The sequence below is a fragment of the Mobula hypostoma genome, chromosome 20 (genome assembly GCF_963921235.1).
Source record: "Mobula hypostoma chromosome 20, sMobHyp1.1, whole genome shotgun sequence".
Lineage (NCBI taxonomy): Eukaryota > Metazoa > Chordata > Chondrichthyes > Myliobatiformes > Myliobatidae > Mobula > Mobula hypostoma.
Genome location: NC_086116.1, coordinates 21,273,413 through 21,284,826, shown reverse-complemented (window position 1 = coordinate 21,284,826; position 11,414 = coordinate 21,273,413). Strand labels below are relative to the sequence as shown.

The 11,414-nt window shown below is 40.7% G+C and overlaps 1 protein-coding gene across 1 annotated transcript in view; it reads right to left on the bottom strand.

Annotated features, from left to right (window-relative positions):
• Positions 1-751: 751 nt before the first annotated feature.
• Positions 752-11,414, bottom strand: part of LOC134359596 (mucin-5AC-like) — a 35,729-nt gene continuing 25,066 nt past the window's right edge. Inside the window, exons 12-14 of the mRNA XM_063073093.1 lie at positions 5,132-5,186; positions 1,986-2,094; positions 752-1,135 (exon numbers count right to left, since the gene is read on the bottom strand). Coding sequence (XP_062929163.1) covers positions 958-1,135; positions 1,986-2,094; positions 5,132-5,186 — 342 coding nt within the window. The 3' untranslated portion in view covers positions 752-957. The remainder of the gene's footprint in view (positions 1,136-1,985; positions 2,095-5,131; positions 5,187-11,414) is intronic.

Here is an 11,414-nt window from a genome sequence, read left to right as displayed (position 1 = left end):
TTATTTCTCTAAACTGCTATTAAATATTGATTCTTCCTCTCTTGAGTCAACATTGTCACTGAGATCAAATATTGCTTGTCAAAGTCTCGGAGGTCATAATTCCAGACAGACTATTGCAGAAAGGTAAATAGTCATATTTTCCCTTGTCTACTATCTTGGGTTCAGTAAAAGTGCGAGCAACTTTGCCATTTTGAACTGTGCTTCATGCATATCATTTTAATCCTGATCTAGGCTGTTTTTCTGCTTTTTTTTTCCATTCTATGTAGCTCTGCCCAGCCCCCATTGCCATTATCATGTTTGTTCAATGTTTTTTCTATTAATCCTCCATTCTCCATATGGTGCACACTTCAACTTGTCCATTGCTGAGATATAAAGTTCACGTAATGCTGTTTACCATTGCAACCTATTGAAATGTGACTTGTGGCACTGTCCCACCCAATGTTTAACAAGTGACAGCAGGATCTCAACCAAAACATCACCCAACCTTTATCCTTCACTGATCCCTCTCAATTCCTCCAACAGTTTGTTTTTTATCAGCAGAAAGTTTTTACTGGATTGCTGCTGAAAGTAACTCAAATAACTCATTATTAATTAATAAAGAGAGCATCTGTGCATAAAGAAACAATATTGATGTTTTATGTTGGCTTCTTTTCCCACAGCAGCTGCCTGACCCACTAAGTGCTTCCAGTTTTCCCAATAAGCTGAAAGTCTGAAAGAACAACATACATCAGATAAAATTTCTTTCTGTGCATTTATTAATTTTAGTAACTGTCAGTAATGTATCATCTTATTAAAATAATTGCATAGATCCCACAATTCTTTATAAAATCAGGTGAAAGTACCTTATTCTTTAAAGAGCCAAAGCCAAAGCTATATCAAGAAAATCATCAAAAGTTAACTGCAAATTGGTTGCAATTTTATATTTCAGGATCAACAGATGGTAGGAATTGAGCTCAATTAAGCTAGTGTATTTTTATCACAGTTGTTACTGTCGCACTTGCAAGCTGCTATGTACGTATAGTTGTAAGGCATGATGACTCCATTTCCACAATCGAGATTCACTGTCCTGTTCTCAGTCCTGGTAGCTTGGCAACAACTACACTCTTTTATCATGCTTTTTGTATCAGTGTCAAATCTGGAAAATAAGAGGGTGGCAAATTGTTTATCAGTTCAAATAAAATCAATCAATAGGAACCACAAGAATTTTAGCATAGGTTGGATGTCAGCTGAAAATTAAATACCTTAAAATACAACCAGCACAGCAGAATAATTAAAGTATGAGACTAAAGAACTGTGATTTGTAGCAGCTCCTTTCTTGTCTCAACCTGCATATCAGAAATCTGATACAGATTTCACATGACCTTTTGCAGTGATTTCATTTTTGGCGTATATAATTTCAAATTTTGCATTGAACAGCAAGAAGTTTTGATAGTTCAATAAAAGGGAATTATCTTTCCTGTGTTTGGAATGAGGAATCTAACTCAACAGAGTCACCTTGCCCCTCTGGATAGTGAATGAAGGCTAAGATAAATCATTGTGATTTATGAGGAACAAAAAGGAAAGTGCAGCAGAAATTAACATCAAATCAGAGGCAGAGCAAACTCAATGACCTACATGGTCTACTTCTCCTTCTTATGCTCTTTCCTTTGGCTGGAGAGGGCTCTAAAAATGTCAGAAAGGTAACTGGCAAACTAAGTTGAAATACTGCTCTAATCCTGGAAGTTCTATTTGACATCCTTGGCTTGTGTGAAGTTTGATCTTCACTATGACCCCTAGCCTCTGATTATGGTTGCCCATTCAGTTTCACATTACATTATACCCTCTACCCAGACTTTTATATTGTGTGATTTGCCCCTCTTTCTATGCCTGTTCCATGTTGAACAATTTTGTGCTATGCCATCTTCTGCAACTCCACTTGACATCTTCCCAAGCAGTTTTCTCTTTGCAATATCTATCCTCCTACAATTATTCTAAAAAGTACTTACTCAACCTTTCCAGGGCAGCTACCTTGACATTTTGCCAACTGAATTTCTGCTGTGCAGCTTGAATTTGCCTGTGCGACACTTTTGGAATAAACCAACATCTGACAAGCATCTATGAAAAGATAATTAAAATCAAGTCAACATTAAAAATAGGGAACACACAAACAAAATGTTTCTACTTGCAGCAAAACAACTGCTATTATAGACAAACAACAGGAATTCTGCAGATGCTGGAAATTCAAGCAACATACATCAAAGTTGCTGGTGAACGCAGCAGGCCAAGCAGCATCTATAGGAAGCTTTAGGAAGACTAGTCCTGACGAAGGGTCTCGGCCTGAAACGTCGACTGCGCCTCTTCCTATAGATGCTGCTTGGCCTGCTGCGTTCACCAGCAACTTTGATGTATGTTGCTATTATAGAACTTATATAAATATCATCCCTAGCAGAACATATCTAGTAGAAGGTGGAAGTGAAAGGAAATTAATTTGGTTAGGTAGATTCCCAAGGAGCAACGAACTAAAACATAAAATACAATATTATCCTTCAACAAATGTTATGGATGACAACCATGATGGAGGATAATGACGAATAGAATTGGAAGACTAATATGAAGCCTTATAATTCTTGCAGACATTTCAAAGTGGGGAGAAGGGAAAATCAAATTAAAAGGGATTTGGTAAATTGGTTTATTATCACTACATGTATAAGATAAAGTGAAAAAGTTTGATTTGTGTTGTACTATCATACAGGTTATTTTATCAGATCAGTGCATTGAGATATCACCAGGGAAATGCAATGACAGAATGTAAAATAAAGTGTTCATTTAAAGAGAAAGTTCAATACAGGCAGATAATAAGGTGTAAGGCCATAACAAGGTAGATTGTGAGGTCAAGAGTCTATCTTTTCATTCTAGGATAACATTCAATAGTTTTTTAAGCTGTCCTTAAGCATGATTGTACATGCATTCACGCTTTTTTATCCTCTGCCCAGTGGCGGGGAGGGGTGCGGGGAGAAAGAAAATGTCCGAGGTTGAAGGGAACTTTGATTATGCTGATTGCTTTAGAGTCAGTGAGGTGCAAACAGAGTCTATGGAGGAGAGGGTGGTTTCCGTGATGTGCTGAGCTGTGTCCACAACTCTCTGCAGTTTCTGCTGGTCTTGGGCAGAGCACTTGCCATACCAAGCCACGATAATTTAGAGAGTAGGCTTTCTATGGTGCATCTATAAAAATTTGTGATGATCAAAGGGTATTATGCCAAATTCCTTCAGCCTCTTCATGAAATAGAGGTACTGGTATGTTGTTTTAATTGTGGTGGATCAGGACAAGCTTTTGGGTGATATTCACTTCTAGGAATCTTTCAACCCTTTTGACCTCTGTGGCATTGATGTAAACAAGAAAATGCGCACTGCCCTTTCCTGAAGTCAATGACCAGCTCTTTATTTTGCTGAACTGAGGGTAAGGTTGTTGGTATGACACAATGTCACTGGGCTTTCTTTCACTTTTCTTTACTCTGATTCATGACTATTTGAGATTTGGCCCTCTATGGCATTCACCAGCAAACTTGTAGATGGAATTGGAGAAGAATCTGGCCACACAGACATGAGGGTATGGGGAGTAAGTAGAAGACTAAGGACACAGATTTGTGAGGTACCAGTGTTAAGGAGAATCATGGCAGAGGGGTTGTTGTCTATTCCTACAGACGACGGTGAGTTGGTCAGGAAGTCAAGGATCCAGTTGCAAAAGGAGGTTTTGAATCTTAGGTCTAGCAGTTCGGAGATGAGTTTACTTGGAATTATAGTTTTAAAGTTATGTCATTTTTTTAAACCCACTTACACCCTCAGATGAATAAATGAACCTTGCTCAATACGGTACTGTCCTTTACAGAACAGAAAGACCCCAGGTGGGGATTACCAATTCAGCTTAGTGGCACTACAGGTAAGTATATGGGTACTGAGAGGAAAATTTTAGCTGGATGTTCAAATTATAAACATTAAGTAAATCAAACAGGATATATTGTACTGAACTTTTACTTGTTTATATCAAAGTACTATTTGAATCAACTGGATACATTTGGTTACTGTTTTCATGATTAACCTAATCAGATATATTTGACATGTGTGTACACTAAAATTCCAGTCTGACACTGAAAGACCCAGAGCATTGTTGGCTCATTTCAGTGACAGCTAATTTTCATTTTATATTTCATACTTTTCTCTATTTCTCACATGTAAAAGGAAGCCTTTTGGCCCATTGCTACCCTGGCTTTCAGAGCATTCTCAGCAGACTCATTCCATTCCACCAAGGTATTTCTGGACATTTGTGTCCCATCTCTATCAAGGGGATGAGTGGGGGAGCTCCCGCAGGTGCCCAAATTATTAGAATGAGAGTATAATTGAAAACAACTCAACATTTAAACAAAGGACCAACACCTACATCATATATCTACTTGCAACTGTTGTAAAATTTGTATAATTTGTCATCCCCGGCAGGATTTATTGAGGGTGGAGAAGGAAGAAGAAGGAATTAGGTCGACTTGGCCTTGGGCATGTTCACCAGATAACAATTGCTGTATAGCTAGCCAGATCATTTTACATAGGCTGGAGGGAAAGTAATCTGTGATTAGTTAAGATTTGCATTGAGTATTTTAGCTGGGTTTTCAGGATTTCCTTTCTGTCACTAGAGAGGTATCACAGAGGTTGCTAAGTGGTTCAATTGAAATGTTTTTAATTAGCTTGCATGCTGTACCCACTTACTTTAAGTGACTTGTGATTGGGGTGCCGATGAGTTGTTTCCTCGAGTGAAATTGAGGAACTCCCCTCCCTAAATACAAAAAAGGAATTCCTTGGCTTTAAAGTGTGAATTTGGGTTAATAGTTCCAAAAGCCAGATGTTGAAATCTGCAGTGTGTGTGAAAAATAGTGTCAGAAGAAATGGGAACAAATGCAATCAGATGTACAAGGATTCATATCTGAGAGATTACTAATGATCGTTGTACTGGATGTAATTTTGTTAGTGATTTTGTTTGCCACAATGACGGAACCTTTTGAGACACTCCTCTGCCTCACACAAGAATCCAGCTGAAACACACAAGCCTGTCAAAGTTTGCAATTCCTTTAAACCGTAACTGGGAATAAAGATGGCACATGAATACCTTCTTTCAATAAACATGAGTTGCAACAGCGACCTTTATCCCAAATTGTTCTTGTCTAAACACAGAGAAAATTTATAATTAGTAAACACTATAAGTATTATCAGAATATGAATAGCACTGGAATCAGAGAAATCTTAAGAATACTTGCAAATTAAGTAGTTTGTCATTTTCCATTAAAATATGATTTCATAGTCATAATCTTTGTCCTTGAAAACTTCAAGCGGGCTTATCATTCACAGCTTCACCACACCCCCAACTCCAACAAACAAAACCTCATAACCTTGATAATCTTAATCAAATCCCCCTGTCACTTTGTCTCAGTCTAAAAATGTAAGCTTCAATATATCTGGGTGCATGATATTCTTGTTTTACTACCTGACAATCATGTAGTCCTGTACTGCAGCTTCACTTGGGATGGCACTTCATTTTAGATATACTGCTGCTGCCGGCAGCATGCCCTTCTGAACCCGAGTTGATTCCATGGTTTTATAGTTACGATACAGTGAGGGATATGCCTGGCCATAAGTTTACTAATTCTGGCCATATACGTCGCTACTGATAGTCCACCGCACCCAATGTGTAGGAGCCACGTATCTATTGACTGTCTGTCTGTATTGTATTTGTGTTGTGCATCCTCATGTGGGTTTGGGCAGCAATCAGTGGGCGGCACACGCTGTTATGTGGCGGTAGAAATAAATGAAGTTAGTCATCTGTTCACCTGCATGGCGGCATAGACAGGAGGTGAGTAGGGAGTGCAGTTTTTTTGTTGACTACTCATCTTTGCTTGAATTTGATTCAATTATGCTTGTCTCACTCAGTTTTGTTTTACATGAATTAAGGAAGAGTCAAATGATTTTCATGTCGGTTTGTAATAAAGGATTAAACGTATTTATTTGACTTGGAATTCAGTTAGTTGGAAGCACGTCATACAGTGTGATACTCTCTCACTTAGCCTTTCCATGACTTTTCGTTTGTTTTCAAGTAGTCCCAACATTATTTTTGGCCAGTTCTGAGCTGCTCCTGAATCTACCCCATTTAGCGATGCTGGGCATCTTCTGTGTGAGAAAGGACTGCATGCTGCTCACTTCTACCGTGCTGTAATGAACAGACACATTTTCCCACAGGCAGATGGTGGGGCTGATTTCTCCCTCCTCTTTGCTCGGTAACTGCCACAGAACCAGTCTGGTATGTTGTTCTGTACTTTGCCAGTTTGGTCTGTGATCAGGCTACGAGGCGACTGTTGATGATGGACATTGAAATGCATGACATCTTGACATTCATTTTCTTGCAGGCATTCACAATAGAACAAATAAATACAATAGAATCGATGTTGGAGTGGACCAGTGTTCGAGAGGTCAGGCTTTGGTGAGTAAAGGTGAAGAGAGCGCAAAACTCAAAGGTTTCAAGGAAAATACACAATAAAGAACAGGTAAGCTCTCTTTATGCCTATAAATCCTTAAACCTTAGTTCAGTGTAAGCCGGATGGTTAATGTGGTGGAATGCCCCTCCTGTGAGATGTCGGATTTCAGCGTACCTGACAGGCTCCCTGATGATTACATCTGCTGGAAGTGCACCCAATTTCAGCTCCTGAGCACCTTACACATAAGGTGCTGTAGGTCAAGGACTAGAGCTGGATGTACTAAGGGCCATCTGGGAGGATGAAAAACTAACAGATGTAACTGTGGTGTACTCTGATGGGATTGTACTACAGACTCCCCAGTAGCCACTGGGACATTGAGGAACAGAAATGCAGGCAGATTAAGGAAAGTTGCAAAAACAATAGGGTTGTTTTAACCCTAATGAAGGTCCTGACGAAGGGTCTCGGCCTGAAACGTCGACTGTACCTCTTCCTAGAGATGCTGCCAGGCCTGCTGCGTTCACCAACAACTTTGATGAGGGTTGTTTTAAGGTTCTTCCAGTTCCCTCATATAAATTGGGACCTTCGTAGTGCAACTGGTTTAGATGGAACAGATGTGCATTCAGGAGGGTTTCTTAAATCAATATGTAGGTAGTCCAAGATGAGGAGGGGTTGTACTGGATCTGGTGTTGAGTAATGAGTCTGGACAGGTGACCAACATTTCAGTGAGTAAGTAGTTAGGGAACGGTGACTACAGCTCCTTTAGTTTTAAGATAGCTATAGGTAAGGATAAGTGTGGACCTTGTGGGAGAGCATTAAATTGAGGCAGGGCAAATTATGAGAGCATGAGGCAGGAACTAGGAAGAGTTCATTGCGAACAGCTGTTTTTGGGCAAGTCCACGTCTGGCATGTGAAGAGTGTTTAAAGACCAACTGTACAGAGTACAGGACAAGTATGTTCCAGTCAGAACCTTGGATGCAGAAGGAGGTGAAGAAACAGGAAAAGTACATAAATCTTAGGAAGCTAGAATCAAACAGAGCTCTTGAGCATTATAAAGAAGCCAGGAAAGAACTCAAGAAGGGAATTAGGAAAGCCAGGAGGGGTCATGAAAATCCTTGACCAGTAGGACTAAAGAGAAATACATCAGGAGCAAGAGGATAACTATGGAGATGATAGGATCACTCAAAGATAAAGGAGGAACCATTTGCTTGGTTGCAAAAGATGTGGGTGAAGTTGCCAATGAGTACTTTACATCAGTATTTACCAAGGAGAAGAGTGTAGGGAGGCAGGGTGATCAGTGCTGAGAGAATTAACAGGTAAATGAAGAGATTTCTGGGGTCTTGAGCAATATCTCTGTGCTCTCTCTAGCTGCAGGCAAAGTCCAGGAGGACTGGTGAGTAGCCAATGTTGTTCCATTATTCAAGAAGAAAAGCAGGGATAATCCTGGAAACTATAAAGTGGTGACTCTCATGTCAGTGGTAGGGAGGTTACTGGGGAGAATTCTTATGGATAGGATTTATGAATAATTGGAAAACCATGGCCTAATTAGGGGTGTCAGCATGGCTTTGTGCAGGGCAAGTCATATCTTACTAACTTGAACAAATTTTATGACATATGCCAGTGATATTACACCTGATTCTGATTCCGATTAAGTTATTTTTGATGAGGTGACGAGCGTGATTGATTGATGAAGGCAGAGTTGTGGATGTTGTCTACGTGGATTTTAATAAGGGGTATGACAAGGTTTTGCATGGGAGTCTCATCCATTGCATGTGATCAATGGTGAAATAGCTGGTTTGGATTCAGAACTGGCTTGTCCATGGAAGACAGAGGGTAGTGGTTGAAGAGACTTATTCTACCTGGAGGTCCGTAATTAGTGGTGTTCGGCAGGGATCTATACTGGGATCTCTGCTGTTTGTGATGTATATAAGTAACCTGGATGAAAATGTAGATGGATGAGTTAGTAATTTTGCAGATGATAGGAAGATCGATGGCGTATTCTTTGCATAGATGACTGGCAAAGAATACAGCAGGATATAGATCAGTTGGTATGGGTGGAGAAATGACAGATAGAGTTTAACCTGGCCAAATGTGAAGTGTTGCCCCTTGGTAGGTCAAATTCAAAGAGAGAGTACAGAGGTAAGACCCTTAACAGTGTTGAGGAGCAGAGGGATCTTGGGGTCCATGTTGTTAGCTCTATGAAATTGGCTACACAGGTCAATAGGTGGTTAAGAAGGTGAATGGCATACTTGCCTTTATTAGTTGAGGCACTGAATTTAAAAGTCAGCAAGTTATGTTGCAGCTTTATAAAATTCTAGTTAGGCAGCATCCAGAGTATTGCATACTGTTCACCCCATTACAGGAAGGGTGTCGAGGCTTTGGAGAAGGTGCACATCCCCATCTACATCAACGGAACTGTAGTGGAGCATGTATCAAGCTTCAACTTCCTTGCTGTCCACATTTCTGAGGATCTCACCTGGTCCCTGAACTCCTCCATCCTGATCAAAAAGGCGCAACAGTGCCTTTATTTCCTGCGGAGCATCAAGAAAGCTCACCTCTGTCCCAGGATACTGATGGACTTTTACCGCTGTACCATTGAGAGCATACTCACCAACTGCATCTCAGTGTGGTATGGCAATTGTTCTGTATTGGACCGCAAAGCACTCCAGCGTGTGGTGAAAACTGCCCAGCAGATTATCAGCACCCAATTGCCCACCATTGAGAACATCTACCATAAATGCTGCCTGGGCAGGGCGAAAAGCATTATCAGGGATGCATCTCACCCTAACCATGGACTTTTTACTCTCCTCCCATCCATTAGTTGCTACAGGAACCTCTGCTCCCACACCAGCAGGCACAGGAAGAGCTTCTTCCCTGAGGCTGTGACCCTGCTGAACCTCACATCACAGCGCTAAGCAGTACTGCATCCGTATTGTACTGTCTCAGTACTTTTATATTTGTATGTTGTAGGACTTTTTTTATTCACAGTTATTTTGTAACTAACACGATTCTTTGCATTTCTGGTCAGTTGCTAACTGCATTTCATTGGCTTTGTATCTGTACTTGGCACAATGACAATAAAGTTGAATCTAATCTAATCTAATCTAAAGAGGTTTACCAGGACGCTGCCTGAATTGGAGAGCATGTGCTATAACAAGAGGATGGACAAACTTGGGTTGTTTTCTATGGAGTGACAGAAGCTGAGGGGAGATCTTCTAGAGGTTTATAAGATTATGAGAAGTTTAGGCAATATCTTTTCCCCAGGGCTGAAATGTATAATACTAGAGGACATGTATATAAGGTGAGAAGGTGTAAGTTTTTATACAGAGAGTGTTTGGTGTTTGAAATGTGCTGCCTTGGGTGGTGGTAGAGGCAGATACATTAGAGACTTTTAAAGAGACATTTAGGTGGGTAAATGGATGTGTGGAAAAGGGAAGGATATGGACATTGTATAGGCAAAGGGGATTAATTTAGTTGGCTACTTGATTGCTAATTTAATTGGTTTGGCTCAACATTGTTGTCTGAAGGGCCTATTTCTGTGTTGTACTGGAACATAGAACAGTCCAGCACAGGAACAAGCCATTCAGCCCACAACGTCATGTCAAACCAGCTAAAAATGTAAATCAAAAACACCCAAACACTAATCCCTCCTACCTACTTTATGTACATATCCCCCATCTTCCACACATCCGTGTGCCTATCCGAACTTCTCTTAAAAGCCTCAGATGTACTTTCCTCTAACACCATACCAGGCAGCGCATTCCAGACATCCACCTCTCTCTGAGTAAAAAACATACCCCTCACATCCCTCTTGATCCTACTCCCTCTCACCTTCAATGCATGTCCCCTGGTGTTAGACATTTCAACCCTGGGAAACAGCTACTCTCTCTCCACTCTATCTATGCCTCTCATAATCTTATAAACCTCTGTCAGACCTCCCCTCAGCATCTGATGCCCCAGAGAAAACAGCCCAAGTTTCTCCAGCCTTTCTTTGTAGCACATTTCCTCTAAATCAGACAGCATCTTGGTAAGCCTCTTCTGCACCCTCTCCAAAGCCTCAACAGCCCTCCAATAGTGGGGTGACCAGAACTATATGCAATAATCCAGATGAGGCCTAACCAGAGTTTTATAAAGTTGCAACATTACCTCCTGACTTTTGAACTCAATGCCTCAACTAATAAAAACAAGAATTCCATAAGCTTTTTAACCACCCTATTGATCTGTGTATCCATTTTCAAGGAGCTATGAACTTGGATTCCAAGATCCCTCTGCTTGGCAAAGGTGTGCTTGGTAAGTAGGAGACCTTCAAAAATGAAATTTTGAGAGTTTGTACGTTCTGTCAGAAAAAAGGCAAGGATAACAGTTTAGGGAACCTTGATTTACAAGAGATATTGAAGCCCTGTTTAAAAAAAAGAGGTACATTGGGCAGGTATAGACAAGAAGGAGCACATGAGGTACCTGAGGCATATAAGAAATGCAAGAGAACACAAAGTAGGAAATGAGAAGGGCTAAAAGAAGGCATGAGGTTGCTCTAGCAGACAAGGAGAAGGAGAATCCCAAGAGCTTCTACAGACATGTTGAGCACAAGGATTGCAAGGGACAAAATTGGTCCTCTTGAAGATCAGGGTTGTCACCTATGCATGAAGGTGAAAGAGACGGGGAGATGGATTTTTTTTGCATCTGTATTTACTTGGGAGATGGGCAAAGAACCTACAGAAGTGAGGCAAACAGCAGTGAGGTCATGGGTCCCAGAGAGATTACAGAAGAGGAGACGTTTGCTGTCTTGAGGCAAATTAGGGTAGATAAATCCCCAGGGACTGATAAGGTGTTCGCTCAGACTGTGTGGGAGTCTAGTGCAGAAATTACAGGGACCTCGCAGAGATGTTTAAAATGTCCTTAGCAATGGGTGAGGTGCCAGAGGATTGG